Raw genomic sequence first — 27,608 nt, 5'->3', positions numbered from 1 at the left:
ACACACACACACACACACACGCGCGCGTAAGCATGAGTGTGAACATATGTCCTTCTTCCCTGTGACAGACATATTAAAATTAAAAACCATATGAAACCCTTCCAATGTAGTCAATCCTTAACTACTGTTTCGTGTGGTCATTGTTGAATATAAACAGGCTGTCCCAGGAATAATTGTGTGTTCAGGGATATGGCAGGAGATAGCTTTCACACTTTTCTTGTACACTGACAGTGAATCAGAATTATATTCTGATACCACATACTTGATACTGTACATGTTAATAATTTTCATTGGATTTTGGCCTGTTTTTGATTCATATAGAATTATTTAAAACATTAACAGACTGTCAGTTGTTGGTCACTGTTCTCTCAGTAATGCAAAATGCACAGTTGCTTCTTCTAATAATCTCATATCTGTATATGCTCATTGTAAAGACAATTTAAAGGACTGTATAATGTTACTGTAAAAAGTAGGTCATACATATTCTATATTAACTTAGCTTGTAAACAAAGTTGCCATAGACTAGCGTTCTAGATGATATTCAGTATTACGTGTATCTGTTAAGACTTTAGAGTGATATAGCCTCCTGTGTAGATAATTTCAACAGATTTTTCTTTGTTTCTTTTTCTTTATGACTCAACAGTGAAACTTCTAAAAAGAAAGAGTACCAATAATTGGGTTTAAATGTCGGGAAGAAAAACAGTAGTACAAGAGTTGAGTCATCAACAGGCACACAAAAAAAAGTAATGGAAACTTTCCTAGGTTTTGGACCAGTCCTTTGATAAACTAGAGTACACAAACATATGTGCACCTACATTGTGCTGGCAGCTGCACTGGGGCTGGGGTTCTCATGTGTGTGGGTAGAGGTAGAAAATAGTCGGTAAGTGGGAAGAGGGGTGGGAACAGGTGGCTGATGATCTGGAAGGAAGCAGCAGGTGTGCGGGATAGAAATGCAGCACACGGGTACCAAAGCTGGTGGAGTTTGTGTGGCACAAGCTGCTGATGACTTGTTGGATAGGATTCTGAGGAGGTAACAGGACAGAGGAAGAGGAGACTTGGGTAGCAGGTGTGGGTGCAGTTACTTAGCAAAGATGAAATCCAGGAGGTCCACAGGAATGAAGGATGTTTTGCAAAGATAACTCTCATCTATGTAGGTTAGAAAAGTTGTTGTTGAAGGCAGACCTAGCTGGCATGGGTGGTGATGCAGCCGTTGAACTCAAGCATGTGGTGCTTATCAACACATTGCACCACTGGATGGACAACTTTACCCCCAAATCCACTCCTCCACAGCATCATCATTGTGCACTGTATGAACTCCTTGGCTCTTGTGCCACATTCCTATCTGTTGCACCTGTTCTCTCTCCTTCACACGTTTCACATCCCCCACTGAGCAGCTACCCTTCTACATCTACATTTCATCTACATTTATACTCCGCAAGCCACCCAAGGGTGTGTGGCGGAGGGCACTTTACGTGCCACTGTCATTACCTCCCTTTCCTGTTCCAGTCGCGTATGGTTCGCGGGAAGAACGACTGTCTGAAAGCCTCTGTGCGCGCTCTAATCTCTCTAATTTTACATTCGTGATCTCCTCGGGAGGTATAAGTAGGGGGAAGCAATATATTCGATACCTCATCCAGAAACGCACCCTCTCGAAATCTGGCGAGCAAGCTACACCGCGATGCAGAGCGCCTCTCTTGCAGAGTCTGCCACTGGAGTTTGTTAAACATCTCCGTAACGCTATGACTCTGGGGGGGGGGGGGGTGCACTTGTGGGGACCAGGGAGGAGGGGTGGCACCCTGTCGATGACTCAATACTTCTGCTATTCGGTAAGTTGTCTCCCTTACTCTTAAATTATTGACATTCGGTCGGGACTTTCCTTACCATATGATTTAAATGCCTGTTTTTCAGGAATTTGAAGAAGCATTGAAACAACTAGATCTTCTGAATATTATTGAGACATCGTCATTAGAAAACTTCGCACTGGGTAATCATCGTAAACTGAGAGAGATCTTCTGCAATTTACTGCAACCTTTCCTTGAAGGGTATTTCGTATTTTTTCATGTTGTGCGGAAGGTTAGTTCACTGAGTGTTTTTAATCTTTCATTATCTCTATCTATTTTGAAAAAATAAAAGTATTTTTTCAGTACTATCTCTAAATATATGATGTATTTAGACTTCTGAATATATGTGTTTTAGAATTTATTCTGAGTGTGACTATGTTGCAGATATTTGCCTGTGAATGATAATTAGTGAATATTTTGATAGGTAAACTTTTTAGTTGTGAGGTTTGTATTTTTACTAGAAGTAGTAGTGGTGTTAAATTCCCATGAGATAAAATTGTCAGACAATTACAGTCAGTAAAATTTTCAGCTAAAAAGCTAAAGAAATGTTCCTGTAAAAAATAAGGAAGGCAATTCAATGTTTGTGATATTTGATCAGATGGATACTTAGGTGTGTGATATGTACTTTCAGTTTTTCTGCACAGTAAATTTTTATCTATGGTTGTGCTTCACCATACGGTGTCACTGTCGGTGATTAATAGATGTACTCCTGTTTTCAAGCATGCTGCAGTTCCCTGCACAGAAAAAGTGCTATTACAACAAGCTCAGAAGGAACTGGAGGAACTTCTACTCAGAGGAGAAATTAGCCACCCTTATTCTCTCTCATTAGATATGCTGGCTTCAGCACTGAAATCACTGGTATTACTTCAGGCAGTGACAAAACTAAAGAGGTTTGTGTGATCCAGACTTACGCAACACTTACCTTATTTACACCTGTAAAACCACTAACCTACGTTTCTTTTTCATTTGTTTTAGCAGCGAAGAAATAAAGTATCAGAAGAATGAAAGTACATTGTCAAGTATTATACATGAGTTAGGTAAGCACTTTCAATAGTCAATCTGTTGTGTAAAAAGACCTATAGAACATTTAAATTAATAAGGTAAATGCTAGAATCACAATTGGTAGATTCTGCAACAATTAGTCTCAAAAAATCGTTTAAAAATTGTCAGTTTATAATGTAGTAGGAAAAACTTGGTCATTAATTTAAGATGAAATTGATTTGTGCTAAATACAGCTCCTCATTATTGCTACCACCACGTAAATGATTTTGTTGTGCTTGGACGTGGCTGTTATTCTACATGTCGCAGTGTGTACCTGTCATCTATCTATCCCTCATTGTTGTTCTTAGTCATCTGCTTGCATAGTTTTATGTTATCAGTTGCACATCAATGATAAATGAAAATTATAGTCATAAGACTAATAATATAAACAACATAATGGTCCACAATGTTGCATTCAGTTATGTGGAACATGCTTATTGATTTTGTTCGAAAATTCAACTTCAGTTGCTGGCTTCCAATTACTGAAGGGCAACGGAATCTCCATCTTCATCTGATCAGTCAGATTAAGTTTTATATTGTTTTCTTAAATGCTGAGTGATGTCTGTAAAACAAATATGGCCTATTTCCTACCATATCCTTCCCTAATCTGAATTTGTGCTCAGTTTCTGCTAGCTGTGCTCAGCCTCTAATAGCTACATCACTATGGCATCTTCAGTCCTATCTTACTTTTTCTCCAGTTACTGAAGTACATACTTCAGTAATATTTAGCACCTGCAGCAAGCACCAATGTAAAGTAATAAAGAAAAGTAATATAGGAAATTATAGGTATTAGCACTTTTGTACAAAAATTGTTCACACTTATTCTCACTTAAAATATATTTTTCTTCAAAAGTTTCTGCTATTCTTGCAAATTGAAAATGGGTGCAGACTTCATTTTTTTAAAAATCTTGATTGTCTCCTTTGATGCCATTGCCCATCTTTTACTCCTCTCCCCCCCTCTCTCTCTATGGCTCACAACTCATTTATGGGTACTTATGAGGTGAGCTTGGGGCCCCAAGTCATTGCAGCATTTCTTTTCTGACTATTTCCCTTTGGTTTAACCTCCAGTGGATGCCCTGTTTGATGTTAACTCAGTCATTCTTTTGATTTCCACTTTCAGCTACTCAGTTGTACTGTTTCTGTTAAATCCTACATGCCTTTTGGTTTATCTACAAATGGCATGCATACTGGCTTGGACCTCCACTTTATCTTCAAAAATTTTCAGCAGTAATGACTGCAGGGTAGGTCATTAAGTTCCCAACATCATATCCAGTCCATTTGGGTGGTGTGGGGGGGGGGGGGGGGGGGGGGAAGGCTTCAGGTAAACAAAGTAGACACTGAAGCATTTGTGGGTCACTTTACTAGATAAAGTTGAGATTATGGTTTACAGTTGTGATGGAAAACTCTGTGTGCCACCTGCCATGAAATGTTTAAAGTGTGTGAAATATGGCCATCTTGTCTAGGTGTAGACACGTATCCACTTGTGGATATTACAAACAACCATTGCACACAGGTACTCCTGTGTACAACTGCATTACTGCACCAGTTTCAGAGAGGATCACTCCGATTGCTCATACAAAAACTGCAGTTGACCGGCGTTGCCTGGTGAAACGTTGTTGTGATGCCTCACGTAAGGAGGAGAAATGCATACCATCACGTTTCCGACGTTGATGAAGGTCAGATTGTAGCCTATCGTGAATGCGGTTTATCGTATCGCGACATTGCTGCTCGTGTTGGTTGAGATCCAATGACTGTTAGCAGAATATGGAATCGGTGGGTTCAGGAGGGTAATACAGAAAGCCGGCCTCGTGTCACTAGCAGTTCAGATGACAGAAATCTTATCTGCATCGATGTAAGGGATCGTGCAGCCACGTCTCGATCCCTGAGTCAACAGATGGGAATGTTTGCAAGGCAACAACCATCTGCACGAACAGTTCGACGACGTTTGCAGCAGCATGGACTATCAGCTCGGAGACCATGGCTGCGGTTACTCTTGACGCTGCATCACAGACAGGAGTGCCTGCGATGATGTACTCAACGACAAAACTTGGTGCACGAATGGCAAAACGTCATTTTTTCCTATGAATCCAGGTTCTGTTTATAGTATCATGATGGCTGCATTCTTTTTCAGCGACATCGCGGTGAACGCACATTGGAAGCGTGTATTCGTCATCGCCATACTGGTGTATCACCCGGCGTGATGGTATGGGGTGCCATTGGTTACACGTTTCGGTCACCTCTTGTTTGCTGATGGCACTTTGAACAGTGGGCGTTACATTTCAGATGTGTTACAACCCGTGGCTCTACCCTTCATTCGATCCCTGCGAAACCCTACACTTCAGCAGGATAATGCACGACTGCATGTTGCAGATCCTGTACAGACCTTTCTGGATACAGAAAATGTTCGACTGCTGCCCTGGCCAGCACATTCTCCAGATCTCTCACCAATTGAAAATGTCTGGTCAATAGTGGCCGAGCAACTGGCTCCTCACAATACGCCAGTCACTACTCTGGATGAACTGTGGTATCGTGTTGAAGTTGCATGGGCAGCTATACCTGTACATGCCATCCAAGCTCTGTTTATGCACGCTTGCTCACTGCTCCTCCTCCTCCTCCTCCTCCTCCTCCTCCTCCTGGCAGAAGAGTTCAAGGGGAAGGAAGAGGGTTGAAGCAAAAGGACTGGAGAGGTTCAGGGAAAGGGGTATGGTTCAGAAAAGTCACACAGAAGCCAGGTCAGGTGAGACTTATTGGACAGGATGAGAAGGAAAGAAAGAGTGAATCAGTCTTTCCTTCTCATCTTGTGTGGTAAGTCTCCCCTGACCCAGGGTTCTGGGTGACTTTTGTGAACTGTACCTCTTTCCCTAAATCTCTGCAGTCCTTTTCCTTCACCCATCTTGCTTCCCTTTCAACTCTTCTGCCAGAAGAAGGTGCCACTGGCTCCAAAAGCCTTTTGTGTGTGTGTATTCGCCTGCTACCCCTAGGTGAGCAGATTTTTTATCTATCCATTTACTTTATGTTACCAATAATTGATTATTTTCATTGAAAACTCTTGAAAGCCATACAATGACAATTGATGATGTGAAAGGACTGAGAATATGCAATGTTTTGAAGAATTCTAGACATTGTTTTGTGTGTGTGGTTTGAGCAGGACAGGAGAAAAGGATCTCTGTTGAGTGGACCAGTCATTTAAAAAAAGGCACTGATTTTGTATGAAAAATTATGTGAAAATGGAAAGTTCACAGTGAGTGAAACAAATGACACAGCATTCAAAATGTAATTATTTTGGGTGATAAGCTGTGTGTGCTGATGAAACAGCTGCCAGTGAATTTATTCTGAAATTTGAAAGCTTAGTCAAAAAGCTTGACTGATGCCTGATCAGGCATATAACATTGATCAGTCTCTTGAACTACAAAATGCTCTGTACAGGAATTCTTGCAATGCAGAGTCAGTCTATAACAGGTACAAAACTTGCCAAAGATAGAATTACTATTGTTGTCTGTAGTACTGCTAATGGCAGTCAGAAGATGGCCAATGTTTGTGGAAATCCAATCTCTTTAACAAATGGTTTAATGACCAATTAGTCGCTGCCATGCAAAATACCTTGGGGGGGGGGGGGGGGGGGACTCTCTAAACGTGCCATATTGATACTTGACAATGCGACATCTCATCCATCTGAAGAAGAACTTCAAAAGGTGAAATAAAAGCTGTATTTCTTGCTCCCTACATAACATGTCTAATCCAGCCCATGGACCAGGAGCTCATTGAGTGGCTGAAGCGATATTGTCAAAAATACTCTGATCAGTTTTGGAGAGGACACAAGAAGGCAACAGCTTGGTTCAACTGATGAAACAAATAAATGTAAAAAATGTTATTTATACAATTGCCAAAGTTTGGGATGAAATGTCTGCATAAATGCTTGAAAATTCTTGATACAAACTGTGGCCAGAAATGAATGAGACTAAAGATGAGACCTCAAAACAAACAAGTGACGGGAATCAAGATGAAACAGACCACGCAACAAGTGATGAAAGTGAAGATACAGACACTTCAGCAGTTTTTTGAGGCATTTGTAAACCTTACAAACATACACTGAGCCCAGTGACATGAGTAAGTGGATCAGTATGGCTGACATTGACTGCACAATAGAAGAAGAATTAACTGATGATCAAATCGTTGATGTTGTAAGTGAAGGAACTGATAGAATGATAAATGTGATGACGGGCAACAAAGACAATGTACCTGCAGCTCAAGTAGCACACTTACAGGATTTACATAAAGTCCGGGAACACTTTCAAGTATTTGTTACACAAGAACTAAACGCTGTACAGATGTCAATACATATTGCATTTTGAAGAGAAACTCTGAAAGTTTTTTTTTACAAACATTCGATATGCTAACCATGAGTGACCCAGCAGACGTCAATACAGTAATTGAATTCTTGCCATACCTGTCCCAGCATGGCATCGTTGACTGTGGCAGTCGCTTCCCTTGTTCTCCCCCAGAGCTCTGCTACATCACATGGTAGAGGCAGTACATACATCAGATCTTTAATGTGTCCCCATAGAAAAGAGTCACACGGAGTGAGACCTGGTGATCAAGGAGGCCATTTCATGAAACAGCGGTCCCCTTCTGTAGCACGGCTGATCCATCGATGCAGTAGCTCTGTGTTCAGGTTCCCACGAACTTCATGATGAAAATTGGGTGGAGCCCATCCTGCTGAATGATGAACGGAGAGTCATTGGAGCCATTTTGAGTTCACATGATGCATGATGCACCAATTTCTTTGGACTCCTTATGAATGTCTCTCGTACGTGCTCCACAATCACTTCACTAACACTGAGAAGTCTGCTTCCCTTTGCTGGGCACAAGCAACCCATTGTAACGAATTAGTTGTGCCAGTGGTAAATGGCTTTCCTTGTTGTTGGCTTCTTACCGTACTTGGTTCTAAACATTTGTTGAATATCTGGTTCTAAACATCCGTTGAACAGCTAGAGTTCAACAAAAACAAGTGTTCTACAACACACAGAAAGCTCACTCCGCACCTGAACTCGCCACGTTTGTGACTAGCGCTGACTATCGGCAAATTACCAAACTACGCTGTGGCAGTATACATGGGGGAAAAAAAACTTCAAAATGACATATGTAAGACATCTGTTCAGTGTTTGGTTCTTGTGCAATAAATAATTGAAAGTGTTCCCGGACTTTATGTACATCATGTAAATGGAGAAAATGCATTTGATATAGCCTTTTAATATGTAGAACAAAGTTTTGTGTCTACCCAGAAAGACATTTTGTGGATAGATAATGGCAGTACATAACGGCAAAATCAAGGTGGTTAGCTGCTGGGCAAAATCTCAATACAGATTTTCTCATCCTCCTTAAGAACAGAACATTTTTGTACTGTGTGACTTCATTTTTTAAACAGTTAATTGCAAATCAGTTCTGTGGCACTGCAATACTGTAATAAGCGAAGTACATCTGACCTACATATAAATATACATCTACATAGATACTCTGCAATCCACCATGTGGTGCATGGCAGAGGGTACCCCCATACCAGTACTAGTCATTTCCTTTCCTGTTCCACTCACAAAAAGAGTGAGGGAAAAATGACTGTCTATATGCCTCCGTATGAGCCCTAATTACTCGTATCTTATCTTTGTGGTCTGTATGTGCAAATCTGTTGGAGGCAGCAGAATCATTCTACAATCAGCTTCAAATGTCAGTTCCCTAAATTATCTCCATAGGGTTCCTGGAAAATAAATTTGCCTTCCCTCCAGGGATTCCCATTTGAGTTCCTGAAGCATCTCCATAACACTTGCGTGTTGTTCGAATCTACCAGAAACAAATCTAGCAGCCTGCCTCTGAATAGCTTTGATGTCTTCCTTTAATCTGACCTGGTATGGATTCCAATCACTTGAGCAGTTGTCAAGAATAAGTTGCAGTAGCATTCTATATGTGGTCTGCTTTACAGATGAACCACTTTTTCTTAGAATTCTCCTGATAAACTGAAGTCGATTATCCACCTTCGTTACCACAATCCTCAGATGTCTGTTCCATTTCATATCACTTTGTAATGTTATGCCCAGATATTTAAATGACATGACAGTGTCAAGCAGGACACTACTAATGTTGTATCGGAACATTATGGCTTTGTTTTTCCTACTCACCCCCATTAACTTACATTTTTCTACAGTTAGAACATCACACCAACTAGAAATTTTGTCTAAGTCATCTCGTATCCTCCTAAAGTCACTCAACTTCAACACCTTACTATAAACCACAGCATCATCAGCAAACAATCGCAGATTGCTACCCACTCTGCCCGCCAAATCATTTACGTGTATAGAGAATGACAACAGTCCTGGGTTCTATAACTTAATAAGTCTGCAAACCACTCACATATCTGTGAACATATTCTATATGCTCGAACCTTCTTTGACAGCATGCAACAGGACACCGTGTCAAATGCTTTCCGGAAGTCATGAGATCTGTCTGTCTGCCCTTCATCCATAGTTCACAGTATATCTTGTGAGAGAAGAGAAAACCGAGTTTTGCATGAGCAATACTTTCTAAAACTATGCTCTTTTGTGGATATTAAGCTTCTTGGTCTCAAGAAAATTTATTAGATTCGAACTGAGAATATGTTCAGGAATTCTGCTGGGCAAGAGATTCACAATAAATGCGAGCTAAGTTAGTGGCCAATGCTGTAGAGTACTTTCTGTAAAATCAAATTGGGATTCTGTGTCTTCTACTGTGTCTGTGTGAATGATTTTTTGACTGGGAAATTTAAAACTTTGGCTTTTGTTTTGCTTTCTGCAACTGCCACTCCAGATTAGTCAACAACTGACAGGTTGGAAGCCTTAGAACCACTTAGGGATTTTACATAGAAGCAGAATTTCCTCTGCTTCTTTGCCAGATCTTTTGCTAAGGCATGGTGGTGGCAGTGGTTGTATGCTTCACGCATAGATCTTTCTACAGACGCACAAGTCTCAATTGACCTTTGCTTGTCATCATTTGCTCTTTATCTTTTGAACTGAGAGTGTAATAACCTCCACTTCCTCAGCATTTTCTGAATCTTGTTATTAAACCATGGTAGGTCTTTCCTGTCCTTAATCCTCTTTACTAGGCGCATACTTCTCAGGACTATGATTTACAATCTGCTTAAACTTTGACCTAATTTCTCTGTGTCTACCTCACTGGAACTAAGTGATGTCAATTCACTGTCTAAGGGAGATGCTAGTAACTGCTTATCTGCTCTTTCTATCAGAAACATTCTCCTAGTGTTCTTAACTGATTTATTAACTTTCATAACCATAGCTGCTATAATGACATCATGAGTGCTAACCCCCTTCCTATACTTACATTGTTGATAAGGTCTGGCCTATTTGTGGCTACAAGGTCTAAGATATTTCCTTTGCACCTGGACTGCCAAACTAACTGCTCAGAACAGTCTTCATGAAAAGTGTTCAAAAGTACTTTGCATGTCTCTCTGCAATGAATCCAAGGACATCCCAGTCTATACTTGATAGATTACAGCCTCCTCCAAATAGTATTGCATAATCTGGGTATTTACATGCTACTGACTGTAGACTTTCTTTGAATTATTCTGGAACTGTCACAGTGGAATTTGATGGCTAGTGAAAATGCCCAACAATTAACTTATCACCTATCTGTTATATGCCACCAGATAACTCTACTGTCACACTCAACTTCAAACTCAACAGAAACAATATTTTTGCCAATTGCAATAACCATTCCCCCTCCTATGGCCTCTAACCTGCATTTCTGATATATGTTCCATGATTTGTTAAATATCTCAGAGCTTCCCACTTCAGGTTTCAGCCAGCTCTCAGTCCTGAGAATAATTTGAGCATGAGAATTTTCCTGGAGGGCAGTAGATTTAGGAATTTGTTACAAATACTTTGACTATTTACTGATAAAATTTTGACAGCATATGTGTGTTTATTCAGAATGTGGTCCGACTTCCCTTGAGTGTTCATCATGGTACCTAAAACTACTGCATAGCCTAAAAAAGCTTCATGTGCACTCCATAAGTACTCTGCTATCCAGATAGCTGCTTTCCCTGTGTAGTGCACACCTGACCTATTGTGGGGAGCCATACAACTTTCACTCACAGCACCAATATCTTACTGTACAACACAGACATATTTTAGAGTACAAACACTACAGTACACTTCCATATAAGATTTTTTTTAGTGTATCGATGTTTTCTTTTCATTTTGTTACTGCTTCAGCATGGAACAATATTTCAGACAGTATTTCCAGTTGAAAATTGAAGTTTCACTGTACTACATTGTGATGTTAAGAGTCAATAAAAGTGTTCCTCTTATAATCCAATGTTTTTTTGCATCCCGACCACGCTCTTAGTCCCAGCTCTTAAAATTAAATCCAGACATGGCAGTTGATCTAGTGTACAAAAATTTTGAAGGAATTCAGAGGATCTAGTGAACAAAAATTTTGAAGGAATTCTGAAAGACTCCAAGGGGAGTTGAATTGTAACGTAAATAAACATTCTGAGTAATTTTGTTACAAAGTGCTCCGAGATTATGATTTGGAAACAGTCATTTGTAGAGCAATACATCACCCTTAAATTTCACTGTAAATCAACACAAATAAACATGCATTTTTGAAAATTTTTGGAAGCTACCGCTATCCTTTGCACGATCTACAAGTAATCTGTAGAAAACAGGAGTTTGTGATTTAATTACTGTATCAAATATTACAATGTATTGTGTTACATCTAGTTTCTCCTTAAAGAGGAGTAGCCCTATTTATTATTGGCATATATTGTGAATTAACTTCGTTTTCAAATTTGCCACCAACTACAATCAACCTCAAAATCTTTTAGGAAACCAGTAATTTATATCAGAGGTTTTTGTATTGCCTCAATAGAAATCTTGTTTTGTGTATTTACTTCAATTTGTATGAGGAATTAGCAACTTCCAAGCTCAAGAGATTAAAAGGTAATAAGCAGGCTAAATTTAAAGTTACTTGTTCACAGCCCTGTAACACATTGCACCAGCCAAAATGCAGTCCCAGAGTGAACACTGTTCTCGAACAAGTTCATTGGAAATTGCCATGACTACTGTCAAATGATTGGCAGCTTATGTGAATTGGTGTCTTGGAAGAGCTCTCGAAAGTTGTGTACCTTTGATACTGGTACAAAATCTACCTCAAGTACTATCCTCTCCTGTGAATCCTGTCTCCTTCGTTGAAGCTACACAATCTTTCATTATTCGTCCACTTGACTGCGAGAAGTGTATAGATAGTAGATCTGTGTGTCCTGTACAGGTTGAATGGGGACCATGTAAGACTCAGGCTGTTGTAGCAATCCTCCTAACCAACAAGTTGCACTGAAACTGAAATCAAACCAATGGGACTTACTTCTCCTGTTTTGGGGGAACTTGTTTTGTCTGGTGTGAAGAGGGAGCAAACACACAAGGGTAGGGTCTGTTAATCATTCGCAGTTCAAATATACGGCGAATGATCATACTCTGTAAGGAGATGGCAGCAAGTGACAGGAAGGGACACCAGGTGCATTCAGTGTGTATGCCTGGAGGTCTCATTCAACATGTTGAAGAGGCTATTCCAGCAGCCATTGAGGGAACAGGGTGCAAGCAACTGCAGATTGTGGTGCACTTTGGAACAAATGATGTTTGTCATCTTGGCTCCAAGGTACTTTTTGGGTCATTCCAGCAACTGGCAGAGAATGTTTAGAACCAGCATTGCACACAGAGAGATCTCTTTGAGGATATACACATCGAAACTGGTATGAGTGACCATGATACGGTTGTAGCAACAATGATTACCAAAGTACAAAGGACAACTCAAACAAGCAGAAAGATGTAGTTCAGTAAACTAGATTAAAAAAATCAGTTGTATCATCTCAAGGATGAACGAACTAGAAACTTTCATCACAGGGCAGGAGCGTTATAGGAACTCTGGTTCAAGTTTAAAAGAATAGTTGACCCTGAACTACTGGATATATATGCACTCAGTAGGACAGTTCATAATGGGAGGGAACCTCCATAGTATGTAGACACTGTAAAGTAACTTCTAAAGAAACTGAAGTTACTACACAGCATGTGTAAAACGAAGTGTAGGGTTATAGATAGAGATATGCTGATTGAAATATTTTTGGCTGTCAAGAGAGCAATACATGATGCCTTCAATGACTACCGTATCAGAATATTGTTAAATGATATTTCACAAAACCCAGAGAAATTCTTGTCATGTTTAAAGGCTGTTAGTGGCATCAAAGTTAGTGTCCAGTCCCCAGCAAATAAGACAGAAACTGAAATTGAGACAGCAAAACAAAAGCTGAAATGCTGAACTCAATTTTCAAATGTTCCTTTACAAAGGAAAACACAGGAGAATTGTCCTAATTTAATTCTCTGAAAAAATGAAAGAAATCAATATTAGTGTCAATGGTGTTGAGAAACAGCTGAGATCATTAAAATTGAACAAATCTCCAAGGTCCAATGGAATCCTTGTCAGATTCTATACTGAATTTTCAACTCAGTTAGTGTCTCTTCCAACTATAATCCATCATAGATTCCTTGAACAAAAAAGTGTGCGCGGTTCTTGGAAAAAAAACCACAGGTCACATCCGTCTGCAAGAAGGATCGTAAAAGCTACCATCCAACATCCTTGACATCAATTTGTTCTAGAATTTTAGAACATATTCTGAGCTGAGACATAATGAGGTATCTTGAACAGAATGACCTCTTAAGTGCCAACCAGCACGGGTTTCGAAAACATCGATCATGTGAAATCTGTCACACTCAAATGACATACGGAAAGCCTTATTTTTGGATCAGGGCAGTCAGATAAATGCAGTAGTTCTTGATTTCCAAAAAGCATTTGACTCATTACCACACATAAGGTTATTGTAAAAAGTATGATCATATGGGGTATCAAGTGAAATTTGAGATTGGATTGATGACTTTTTGGTAGGGAGGGTGTTATATTTTGGATGCATTAGTAACTTCTGATGTAACCCAGGTAAGTGTATTGGGACCCTTACTGTTTATGTTGTATATTAATGACCTGGCAGACAATATTAATATTAACCTTAGGCTTTTTTGCAGGTGATGCAGTTATCAGTAATGATACTGCATAAATATTCAGTCAGATTTTGATAAGATGTCAAAGTGGTGCAACGATTGGCAGCTTGCTTTAAATGTTTGGAAACTTAAAATTGTGTACTTCACAAAACGAAAAATTGAGTATCCTATCACTATAATACCAATGAGTTACTGTTGGAATTGGTCAGCACATACAAATACCTGGGTGTCACACTTTGTAGGGATATGAAGTGGAATGTTCACACCTAGGCTCAGTTGTGGATAAGGCTGGTGGTAGACTTTGGTTTATAGGTAAAATACTGGGGAAGTGCAATCAGTCTATAAAGAAGAGTGGTTCTAGAATATTTCACAAGTGTGTGGGATCTGTACCAAGTAGGACTAACAGGAGATATTGAACATGTATAGAGAAGAGCAGTGTGAATGGCAGTGTGAAAACTAGTAAAGTTGCTTTCATATACAGCAAAAATTGTTGTAGGTGGATTTGGAATTTAGAATTTGAAAAACCTGGAAATTTCAGGTAAATCTTCAGTGGAACAAAGTCACCATCCTGGTGTTACATAGTAATTTCTACTGAATTCAAGTAAATACTGCACTGTTATTTATCACTGTGTGTGCACCATTGATATTGCCTTTGGTATACATGAAGAATCCTGTTTTCTTATGCATATGATGTAAATATGCTTGACACGAGGATACTCTCCTCTCAACAGTTGGAGTATGCATTGGTGCCCTTCTTGATGAGCTGTTACTTGAAAATGGCACAACAGCCAAAAATAAGATCATAAATAAATTAATTTAATAATACCCTATTTGGCACATATCTTACTAAAATACAGTACTGGAGGATTGTGGATGCAAGGAAACGGAACATAATTAAATTACAAAGAGTTTTTATAAAATAAGTGGATATTTCAGAATAACATGGAAACAGAACTCAGATTACACTAAATCTTTAACCAAGTGTCCTTTTATTACAAGACTTCCTGCATGCTTGTGGAAATTTTGGACCTGTGTATGTTTTGACAACTAATGAAATTCAAGGTTTCCTGCTAATCTTGTGCCACTCAGTCTGCCATGTTGAGCCTCTTCTGGCTTTTCAGGTAATTCAGATAGTAAGCATTGTAACCAAATTAATTACTTGTGTCCTTCACAAGTTGAAATTATTACTACATCAGTCGAAGTGGCTACCACCACCTGCAACTGATTTATATTGCCACATCAAAATACTTTGACACAATGGCGGTTGTCAGTGGCAAAATGAGCATCACTGAAAATTCACAAATATTTCAGGTACTAGAATATGCATTTCTCTGGATTCAAATAACCAGTAGTTCATTTTTCCACAGCTCAAGCAGATTTTTTCACAATGGAAGATACATAAGACATCCTGTTGCCTTACTTTAGTGGACAGAAGGTGAAACTGTTTTATTTTGATCATTATTTTGATGCTCAATGATAGTTAAGGTCATACAGGATTTATCTATAAGAAATCACTCCAATATTTCTTTCGTGTCTCAACTTATCATAACAACTCCATCTTCATAACACCTTATTACCTATTGTTATTGTCAAACTCATGTTGTAAAGTTTGTTGTTGTCACTGCCAACAGTCAAATATGGCTATATGAAGTATATTTAATTGTGTTTAGATCGGGAACACTGTTTTGCACAGTCGCCTTATTTATGACTTTATTAGAACATTTGTTCCAACAGTGCAGTACTTCCTTGAGCCCATAAAGACTCAATTTTAAGAGACACAGTCAATCTGTATTGTCTGCAGAACATCCTAGTTGTTCCAAATGTACTCTTGCTTCACATATTCGATTCAAGAAAGCTGTCTTCACATAAAATTATTTTGCCAATATCTTATGGTAAGCAGTTGCAGTTAACAAAGACTGGATGTTACCATAACTTGCAGCAGGACTACATGTTATTTGTAATTAATTCTTGCTTCCAAAATATGACCTTTTGCCACCAATCATGTTTTAAAACAAGAGTTTTGATCGACTGCTTATGTGTTTAAGCAGTACTTTAGCATTCTTAGAATACTCATCGGATATGCACATATCCTCTTTAGCAAGCAATTGAGTTACTTCGCCAATAGCAGGCATCCATTTTCCTTTTCAGTGACTCCAATACTTAAGAAACAATTTGACCCTTTTTGTATTGCTCTTGGGTGTTCACCTGCCAGCAGTCATTGACGAAAACAAGAGCCATTCAACCTTAGGCAAACAGCAGAAAGAGCTGCCATTTGGGAAGAACAGAACAATCCTGAAATAATCATTTTGCCTGTGTAAAACTGGAATTGTACTGTACTATTTCCACCGTCAGAGTAAAATTGAAAAATATAGATCTTACTCAGTGATACAGAGTACAGGAAAATAAAAGAATTGACCAACAGGGTAAAAAGGAAGACCATTGAGTTTTTGTGCCAGCTCTTGCTGAAGGAAATCAAGGCTCTATGGCTTACCTAAAGTATATAAAGAAAATGTTCCTTGATGGCCTATTGTAAGCAACATAGGCACACCTGCATACCAGCTGGCCAAATACCTCATGGCAGTATGAAGTCCCTTCGTCGGTAAATGTTAGTGCTTCTTCAGAAACCCACTACATTTCATTCAAAGACTGCATCCTTTCTCTTCAATGGCTATTATTATTAACAAACATACGGCATTGCCAAGGGGTACCCTCTCTCACCCATACTGATTAACTTATTTATAGAGGACTTCTATGAGAAAGATGTGGAAAAAGCTCCGTTGAAGACCACATGCTCCTTCAGATATATTGATGACATATTTATTGTGGGGCCACATGGGCATGAAAGACGTTAGTGGCTCCTCCAATACATGAACTCTGCACTCCACCAATAATTAACCAAGGAGTGTGGTCAAACTCCCCTTTCTGAATATCCTGGTTGAGCACAAAGCAGACAGCATTGTGGTATGTACAGGAAAGCCACCCATGCTGATTTTTACCTACATGCTTTCAGCTGCTATCATCCCTCACACTATGAGGGCAATGGACTCGAGGCCCCTGCAATATCTGACAGAAAAAGCCAACCAGTGGATCTCAACAACAAAACAGATAAACAGATACAGTGAGAGACAAATCCAACTTATTCATGCGGATATTAACAGGCTCAGCAAACAGAATACAATGATGGCAGACCAGCAGTGTAAGGTGAATCTTTGACAGTGCCAGTGACTTGTGCTGGCAAAATGGCAGAAAAATCAGCAAACAAGTGTCGACCAAAGGCCCTGAGAGGAAAACCTTTTTGTTCAGGGGTATAGGATGGAGGAATTAGTAAGTCTGTTGCATTACCTATGAGCAATTAATAGACTATCTAGTATTAAAATTCTATGCCTCTGGTTGGTTAATGACATTGTTTTGAGTTTCAATTAAATTTTATTTAATGCATCACATACTTCAAATTTAATAAGAAAATTCTATGAAATTTTCAGAAACCATCTTGAAAAGATACGTACCTTCGTGCATCTCCAGACTACTCCCTCCAAACTACTCTGTGCTCACTGATCCAGTGATATCTGCATTGATTGATCTGTAGAGTGGTTTACTCATTATCTGAATGACGTTATAAGTGTTTTTCCCATAACATAGCTGTCACAAAATTAAACCTTGCAACACTCTTTATTGATGGCAAGTATTGTTGATTTGGAATGGAATACTTTGTAACACTGGTGTGTCAGTAACATTTATTTGTCAGAGCCCACACTTTTTCGCTATAAATTAATATACTCTACTGCCCAGTAACCTACTTATTTGGATTTATTACAAGGAAAGTTTTTCTTTGTACATTCATTTGAGATCTGTAATTGACTTTCCCTATTATATGTGTCAGATGTTACAAATGTTCTTTCCCTTGTTTTCCACACATTGCAATAGTACAGTGTTTTACAGTAAGTAAATTCAAACTCTAACAATGTAAACTCCATGTTGGTATATCAACAATATTAGGAAAAGGACAGAGTGCTACTCGCCGTAAAGATTACTCATTGCATTGCAGACAGGCATAATGAGGAGACTGTTACAAATTATAGTTTTCAGCCAAAGCCTTTCTCCCCAAAGAAAACACACCTCGTGCACACATGACTGCTACCATGGGCAGCTCCATCTACAACTCAAAGGGTAATCTTTTCAGTGAGTAGCACTCTTTATCATTTTCCCAGTATTGTTAAATTCAGACTCTGATTTTCTCATGGTATTTGTTCCAACAATCTTCAAAATTATCACATCTTCCTGATCATGGACAAAATATGACCAATTCCTATTTTTTTCAGAGAACTTTTTCTCTTTAGTTTCACTAAATCCTCATTTAGGTTTACAAATAACTTCTGCAGCCTAGCCACATTTGTGCTAATGTCTTTTTGTCGTGATATTACTCCACTTGAACCCCCGTGGCTGTGATTGGAAACAAACGCATTGGTGACTAAGGAAAGCATGTCACACAGTGCATGATTTCAAGATAGTTGTTCATATACTAACAATTGGTTCCACATGTTCTTGTGAAATATGATGATAAAAATTCACAATAAGCCAACCAAAGTGCCCTCGCTCTAAGGTATAATAATATTGAGGTTGACTGATACTTGACTTGAAAAAAGTTTTCAGTTACCATGTTTCAAAATTATATGTTGTTGTGTTCAGATCAATCACATAATTTTCCTCATATTTCTTCAACATTATTGAATGTCAAAAAGATTAATCAGTTGGTTTATTTGGCGCACTTGCTGTCTTCACATCATAGTTTTGCTATTCAGCATGCCTTGTTGTTTGTTCATTGTTTGGTTCTTGTGGCAACACATTCTAAATGTTCATACATACTCTAAAAATCACCGTGAAGTGCATGGCAGATAGTACTGTCCTCTGTACCAGTTGCTAGGACTACTTCCTGTTCAATTCACGTAGGCAGTGCTGCAAGAATGATTCCTTAAAGGCCTGTGTGCACATTGTAGTTACTCTAATCTTGTCTCGACAAGTCCTGCAGGAGCGATGTGTTTGTTGTTGTAGTGTATTACTAGATTTCTCATTTGAAGCTGGAAGTCTACCACCTGCTGTATCTATGAATGAGACTATCTGATCATTCCATTTCATATCCCTACAAAATTTTGGGCTCTGGTATTTATGAGCTGACTGCTTCCAGTTGTGACTCATAAATTTCGTAGTCATAGGACAATATGTGTGTATTCGGTTTTCCAAGTATAGAATTTTTCATTTTTGAATATTTAAAGAAAACTGCAAACTCTCTCACTGTCTACTGAACGTCTGAGATTACTACTAATACTGTGTGCCAAGTTATTAATATGCTATGTGAACAGGAAAAGTCTGAATACACTTTCCTGGAGAAGCCTGAAGTTGCTTCTCCATCTATAAATGAATGTAAATCAAAGATAACATCCACCATACCAAGAAAACAGTCGTCACAAGTTTCATTTGATACCCTATGTTTCTTTAGTAAATGTTGTTGTGATTTTTAGTCAAATGCTTTTTGGAAGTCAAGAAATACTACATCTAGCTAGACTACCTTGATCCATGACTTTCATGATGTCAAGTGAGAAAAGTGTGAGTTGGCGTTCACATTACCAGCGTTTTTGGAATCTAATTTGATAGCAACAGGGGAGATTATTCTGTTTGAGATATCTCATTATGTTTGAGTTCAAAGTATGCTCTCAGATTCCATAAAAAGTTGATGTGTAAGATACTGAATCATAGTTTTGCGTATCACTTCAGCTACTCTTTGTGCAAATAGATGTGTTCTGTGTTTTCTTCCAACTACTGGGCACAGTTTTTTGTTTGAGGGGTCTACAGTATATTATAGTTAAATGAAGATCTAACTCAAGTGCAAATTCTGTATAGACTCTAATATGTATTCCAATAAGATCTGGAGCTTTATTAAATTTTAGTGATGTCAGCTGTCTCTTAATGACACTAATATCCATGTAACTCATTGTTGTGGTGGCACAACAATTAAACTTGCACAGAACTCCTGGATTTTCTTTTGTAACGGAATTCAGCATTTGTGCATTTGCACTGCTACCCTCAGTTTCAGTTCCTATGTCATCCATGAGTGTCGACAAGGACACATACTGGTGCTTGCAGGGAAAAAGGAAGGGGTCGGGGTGCCTAGTGCTATCTTGAAAAATGGATGATTAGAGTAATACACCAACACTAAAAAGAACTTAACATTCATAAGAGATAAATAGTATTTTAAGAGTGAGGCAAAATTGTTGTTGTTGTGGTCTTCTCCTGAGACTGGTTTGATGCAGCTCTCCATGCTACCCTATCCTGTGCAAGCTTCTTCATCTCCCAGTACTTACTGCAACCTACATCCTTCTGAATCTGTTTAGTGTATTCATCTCTTGGTCTCCCTCTACGATTTTTACCCTCCGCCGGCCAGAGTGACCGTGCGGTTCTGGGCGCTACAGTCCGGAGCCGAGCAACCGCTACGGTCGCAGGTTCGAATCCTGCCTCGGGCATGGATGTGTGTGATGTCCTTAGGTTAGTTAGGTTTAATTAGTTCTAAGTTCTAGGCGACTGATGACCTCAGAAGTTAAGTCGCATACTGCTCATAGCCATTTCAACCATTTTTTTTACCCTCCACGTTGCCCTCCAATGCTAAATTGGTGATCTCTTGATGCCTCAGAACATGTCCTACCAACCGGCCCCTTCTTCTTGTCAAGTTGTGCCGCTAACTACTCTTCTCCCAAATCCTATTCAATACCTCCTCATTAGTTGTGTGATCTACCCATCTAATCTTCAGCATTCTTCTGTAGCACCACGTTTCGAAGCTTCTATTCTCTTTTTGTCCAAACTATTTATCGTCCATGTTTCGCTTCCATACATGGCTACACTCCATACAAATACTTTCAGAAACGACTTCCTGACACCTAAATTTATACTCGATGTTAACAAATTTCTCTTCTTCAGAAGCGCTTTCCTTGCCATTGCCAATCTACATTTTATATCTTCTCTACAAGAAAACAAAAACTGTAAAACAGCCAGTAGTGAACAGTAATATCAAAAATAGGCAGTGTGCAGCGATGGCAATCCTGTGATTGGTGGGCACTTCTTAAAAATTGCTTACCTAGCAGATGTACCACCTACCCATGATTCTCTTCATTTCCAATACAGACATAAAGCTCACTTCCCAGAAGACATGATGAAGTTCATGTGTGGCAGAGACTTGGTAATATTTCCTTCTCATTGAGTGATATTTTGAGAGTAACAAGAGTTTCAAAAGGGACAATAATTTCAAAGGATAATGTATTGAAGTTAATGATTCTGGGTTTTAAAATGTCAGTGATAATCATTTCCATGGACACAGTAATTAAAGAACATATCAACTTAAAACAACTGCCGATTGCAACATGCTTGAATATACAACTGTGTCAGACATGTGTTTGGTACTTTGCACATACCTGTGTGAATAATGAACTTGAGAAACAGTTCATAACAGAAAGATCTGTGGTAAGTCTTGTTCTACAATGCAAAAACAATCTAGTCTACTAGCTGGTCTATCAGTTGGTCCCATATTGCACATTTATGCCCGCAGAAGACAGTTACATGGATCAGTTCTAAGACAAGTGCAGGGGCTTAAATATGCCGCCACTGCCTGCTGACTGTCTTCATGAGCAATGCCGGCTGCCTACTTTAGTGTACCCTAATACTTATGATTGATTTCAGGAAAGAATAGACAGTCTCAGTTGCAAATGGTTTATTTATTTAATTTGTGACACGGAAAGTCCCACAAGTACCAACAATGGAACATCATGCAATAAAATTAGTTCTTTTTGATGATTTTGTGTGCTCTCCTACACGTATATGTTTAGCATATCTGTACCCATTGTTGATAATGCCTCAGTTCTACTTTGTAATACTGAGCGAGGTGGCGCAGTGGGTTAGCACACTGGACTCACATTGGGGAGGACGACAGTTCAATCCTGCGTCCTTCCCTGCCTACTTTATAATCATCAAATCATCATTCTTAATCACCCCCCCCCCCCCTCTCTCTCTCTCTATCTCTCTCTCTCTCTATCTATCTATCTCTCTCTCTCTCTCTCTCACACACACACACACACACACACCTCTGTGTGTAAATGGATGAGGAAGGGAGAAAATCACTTGGAGAACATTGTATTACAGTCGAACTTAACTGGTAAACTATTCATAATATAGTACTCAGATTCAATTTACAATATTATGAGAAGGAAAGTTGCCACTCACTATATAGCGGAGATGCTGAGTTGGAGATAGGCACAACAAAAGATTTCCACACTTAAAACTTTTGGCCAATGGCCTTTGTCAACAATAGACGCACACTCACACGCAAATGCAACTCACACACACTGTATGGTGAGTAGCAACTTTCCTTCTCATAATATTGTTACATTCCATCCTGATATTCCATTGTCAGATCCAGTTAAGATTGTTTTGCATGTGGATATGGTGTTTGACTAGTTAAGATATTAATGCATAATTGCAAAAATGAAAAGTATGATTAACTTCAAACTTGGGACATGTCACATGAGCTAGGATAAATTATTTTATATTTGTTGGTATTTTTAATATAATTATCTGTATATCAGTCTCAGGTCAGACGAGTGGTCTCATCACCAGTTTAGCTTATTACCAAATTAATTATGAGTGCCTCTCCAAGCCCGTCCAGTTGATGAGTTACTATGTAATGTATTCCCATCGTCTGATGATGACTTGATAAGTTGAAACTGGTAATGATAGCAGATGTGTGACCTTAGGCTGAAATGTATAATTAAAAAAAAAAAAAATGACAATATGGTTGCTGTTTCCTCTGAAGAAAATATGAGTAATCAAAATAAATTATTTTAGCTGATCAGTAATTTTCTGCTCAAGAACCCATCATTTCTGCAACAATGTCTCTTGGTGACATTTTTTGATAAATTTGCAAATTACTTCATAGTACTGTTATATTCTAATTTTTTTTAGGCACTGGAAATGTTGGATAACAAAGTATATTATATTTGCTGTTGTCTTTTTTCAGGTCAACTTGTCTCACCAAACCCAGTGAAAAATCGTATGAGTGTTTTTGGTACAGAGTTGCTACGAGCAAAATTGTGAGTATCTCACATTTGTTGTTACTTTTCTTCTGCCTGAAGAAATCACAAAGAGAAATTAGTAGAATTTTACAAATTACCTTTGCAACTGCACCTCATAGAATACACTTACATACCAGTGCAAATGCATATGATTTCAAAAGTGTATTGTGTTTGTAAAGAAAAAGTGTTTCATAGGCTTATGGTACTCACTTTTGAAAACACAGCTAAATCTCGCCTCTTCTCCCTCAGACTTGAACTAATTCAAAAACAACAATGTCGCATGTACAGACAGGACAACAAAAGCTTGCAAAACAAAAAGTAATGCAACAAACCTGTTAAGATGCAGTGTTGTAAACATCAATACAGAATTCTCTCTTTAAAGAAGTTATTGGTTGGTTGATTTGGGGGGGGGGGGGGGGACCAAACAGTGAGGTCATCAGTCCCATTGTGTTAGGGAAGGATGGGGAAGGAAGTCGGCCTTGTCCTTGCAAAGGAACCATCCTGGCATTTGCCTGAAGTGATTTCCTTAAATCGCAGAAAACCTAAATCAGGATGGCCAGACGCTAGTTTGAACCTTCATCCTCCCAAATGTGAGTCCAAAGAAGTTGTTCCGGTTCCATTATTAATAAAGATTTCAGTTTGTAGTTCAGACGATTTCTTATTGAGATATGGCTAAATCAGTTCTAACTCATTTGAATTTAATTTTATTCTTGTGGCACAAGTGTGGGTTTCAGTTTTCAGTTATAGAGATAAGAGTCAACACACGTGAGAGGCTACCATTATAATATACATTTTAGTTTCCCAAGTAACATTTTAAGATGTACTCAATTGAAACTCTTGGCAAGTTCACAAAATGCCAGTAGAATAAGACTTGACTTCATTCCTTTTCTGCTAAGTGGCCTGAACAGAATGTAAACAGGAGACCATTAATAAGTTACAGATTTAAAAGTATATCTGTGTTTCACCAAAAGCTACTTTAACAGCCATCTACATCTACATCTACATCTACATTTATACTCCGCAAGCCACCCAACGGTGTGTGGCGGAGGGCACTTTACGTGCCACTGTCATTATCTCCCTTTCCTGTTCCAATCGCGTATGGTTCGCGGGAAGAACGACTGTCTGAAAGCCTCTGTGCGCGCTCTAATCTCTCTAATTTTACATTCGTGATCTCCTCGGGAGGTATAAGTAGGGGGAAGCAATATATTCGATACCTCATCCAGAAACGCACCCTCTCGAAACCTGGCGAGCAAGCTACACCGCGATGCAGAGCGCCTCTCTTGCAGAGTCTGCCACTTGAGTTTGTTAAACATCTCCGTAACGCTATCACGGTTACCAAATAACCCTGTGACGAAACGCGCCGCTCTTCTTTGGATCTTCTCTATCTCCTCCGTCAACCCGATCTGGTACGGATCCCACACTGATGAGCAATACTCAAGTATAGGTCGAACGAGTGTTTTGTAAGCCACCTCCTTTGTTGATGGACTACATTTTCTAAGGACTCTCCCAATGAATCTCAACCTGGTACCCGCCTTACCAACAATTAATTTTATATGATCATTCCACTTCAAATCGTTCCGCACGCATACTCCCAGATATTTTACAGAAGTAACTGCCACCAGTGTTTGTTCCGCTATCATATAATCATACAATAAAGGATCCTTCTTTCTATGTATTCGCAATACATTACATTTGTCTATGTTAAGGGTCAGTTGCCACTCCCTGCACCAAGTGCCTATCCGCTGCAGATCTTCCTGCATTTCGCTACAATTTTCTAATGCTGCAACTTCTCTGTATACTACAGCATCATCCGCGAAAAGCCGCATGGAACTTCCGACACTATCTACTAGGTCATTTATATATATTGTGAAAAGCAATGGTCCCACAACACTCCCCTGCGGCACGCCAGAGGTTACTTTAACGTCTGTAGATGTCTCTCCATTGAGAACAACATGCTGTGTTCTGTTTGCTAAAAACTCTTCAATCCAGCCACACAGCTGGTCTGATATTCCGTAGGCTCTTACTTTGTTTATCAGGCGACAGTGCGGAACTGTATCGAACGCCTTCCGGAAGTCAAGGAAAATGGCATCTACCTGGGAGCCTGTATCTAATATTTTCTGGGTTTCATGAACAAATAAAGCGAGTTGGGTTTCACACGATCGCTGTTTCCGGAATCCATGTTGATTCCTACATAGTAGATTCTGAGTTTCCAAAAACGACATGATACTCGAGCAAAAGACATGTTCTAAAATTCTACAACAGATCGACGTCAGAGAGATAGGTCTATAGTTTTGCGCATCTGCTCGACGACCCTTCTTGAAGACTGGGACTACCTGTGCTCTTTTCCAATCATTTGGAACCTTCTGTTCCTCTAGAGACTTGCGGTACACGGCTGTTAGAAGGGGGGCAAGTTCTTTCGCGTACTCTGTGTAGAATCGAATTGGTATCCCGTCAGGTCCAGTGGACTTTCCTCTGTTGAGTGATTCCAGTTGCTTTTCTATTCCTTGGACACTTATTTCAATGTCAGCCATTTTTTCGTTGGTGCGAGGATTTAGAGAAGGAACTGCAGTGCGGTCTTCCTCTGTGAAACAGCTTTGGAAAAAGGTGTTTAGTATTTCAGCTTTACGCTTGTCATCCTCTGTTTCAATGCCATCATCATCCCGGAGTGTCTGGACATGATGGTTCGAGCCACTTACTGATTTAACGTAAGACCAGAACTTCCTAGGATTTTCTGTCAAGTCGGTACCTAGTATTTTACTTTCAAATTCACTGAACGCTTCACGCATAACCCTCCTTACGCTAACTTTGACATCGTTTAGCTTCTGTTTGTCTGAGAGGTTTTGGCTGCGTTTAAACTTGGAGTGAAGCTCTCTTTGCTTTCGCAGTAGTTTCCTAACTTTGTTGTTGTACCACGGTGGGTTTTTCCCGTCCCTCACAGTTTTGCTCGGCACGTACCTGTCTAAAACGCATTTTACGATTGCCTTGAACTTTTTCCATAAACACTCAACATTGTCAGTGTCGGAACAGAAATTTTCGTTTTGATCTGTTAGGTAGTCTGAAATCTGCCTTCTATTACTCTTGCTAAACAGATAAACCTTCCTCCCTTTTTTTATATTCCTATTAACTTCCATATTCAGGGATGCTGCAACGGCCTTATGATCACTGATTCCCTGTTCTGCACTTACAGAGTCGAAAAGTTCGGGTCTGTTTGTTATCAGTAGGTCCAAGATGTTATCTCCACGAGTCGGTTCTCTGTTTAATTGCTCGAGGTAATTTTCGGATAGTGCACTCAGTATAATGTCACTCGATGCTCTGCCCCTACCACCCGTCCTAAACATCTGAGTGTCCCAGTCTATATCTGGTAAATTGAAATCTCCACCTAAGACCATAACATGCTGAGAAAATTTATGTGAAATGTATTCCAAATTTTCTCTCAGTTGTTCTGCCACTAATGCTGCTGAGTCGGGGGGTCGGTAAAAGGAGCCAATTATTAACCTAGCTCGGTTGTTGAGTGTAACCTCCACCCATAATAATTCACAGGAACTATCCACTTCTACTTCACTACAGGATAAACTACTACTAACAGCGACGAACACTCCACCACCGGTTGCATGCAATCTATCCTTTCTAAACACCGTCTGTGCCTTTGTAAAAATTTCGGCAGAATTTATCTCTGGCTTCAGCCAGCTTTCTGTACCTATAACGATTTCAGCTTCGGTGCTTTCTATCAGCGCTTGAAGTTCCGGTACTTTACCAACGCAGCTTCGACAGTTTACAATTACAATACCGATTGCTGCTTGGTCCCCGCATGTCCTGACTTTGCCCCGCACCCGTTGAGGCTGTTGCCCTTTCTGCACTTGCCCGAGGCCATCTAACCTAAAAAACCGCCCAGCCCACGCCACACAACCCCTGCTACCCGTGTAGCCGCTTGTTGCGTGTAGTGGACTCCTGACCTATCCAGCGGAACCCGAAACCCCACCACCCTATGGCGCAAGTCGAGGAATCTGCAGCCCACATGGTCGCAGAACCGTCTCAACCTCTGATTCAGACCCTCCACTCGGCTCTGTACCAAAGGTCCGCAGTCAGTCCTGTCGACGATGCTGCAGATGGTGAGCTCTGCTTTCATCCCGCTAGCGAGACTGGCAGTCTTCACCAAATCAGATAGCCGCCGGAAGCCAGAGAGGATTTCCTCCGATCCATAGCGACACACATCATTGGTGCCGACATGAGCGACCACCTGCAGATGGGTGCACCCTGTACCCTTCATGGCATCCGGAAGGACCCTTTCCACATCTGGAATGACTCCCCCCGGTATGCACACGGAGTGCACTTTGGTTTTCTTCCCCTCCCTTGCTGCCATATCCCTAAGGGGCCCCATTACGCGCCTGACGTTGGAGCTCCCAACTACCAGTAAGCCCACCCTCTGCGACTGCCCGGATCTTGCAGACTGAGGGGCAATCTCTGGAACAGGACAAGCAGCCATGTCAGGCTGAAGATCAGTATCAGCCTGAGACAGAGCCTGAAAC

At 39.8% G+C, this 27,608-nt stretch overlaps 1 protein-coding gene across 4 annotated transcripts in view; it reads left to right on the top strand.

Annotated features, from left to right (window-relative positions):
• The window catches only part of LOC126175377 (dihydroxyacetone phosphate acyltransferase), a 134,272-nt gene that overhangs the window by 94,772 nt on the left and 11,892 nt on the right, over positions 1-27,608 (top strand). For 3 of the 4 annotated variants that reach the window (XM_049922152.1, XM_049922168.1, XM_049922177.1), the window contains 4 exons: positions 1,909-2,073; positions 2,562-2,731; positions 2,817-2,878; positions 23,028-23,100. In XM_049922152.1, coding sequence (XP_049778109.1) covers positions 1,909-2,073; positions 2,562-2,731; positions 2,817-2,878; positions 23,028-23,100 — 470 coding nt within the window. The remainder of the gene's footprint in view (positions 1-1,908; positions 2,074-2,561; positions 2,732-2,816; positions 2,879-23,027; positions 23,101-27,608) is intronic. The other variant, XM_049922159.1, reaches the window with a different exon arrangement.

The sequence above is a fragment of the Schistocerca cancellata genome, chromosome 1, assembly GCF_023864275.1.
Source record: "Schistocerca cancellata isolate TAMUIC-IGC-003103 chromosome 1, iqSchCanc2.1, whole genome shotgun sequence".
Classification (NCBI taxonomy): Eukaryota; Metazoa; Arthropoda; class Insecta; order Orthoptera; family Acrididae; genus Schistocerca; species Schistocerca cancellata.
This window is presented reverse-complemented; position numbering and strand designations above follow the sequence as displayed.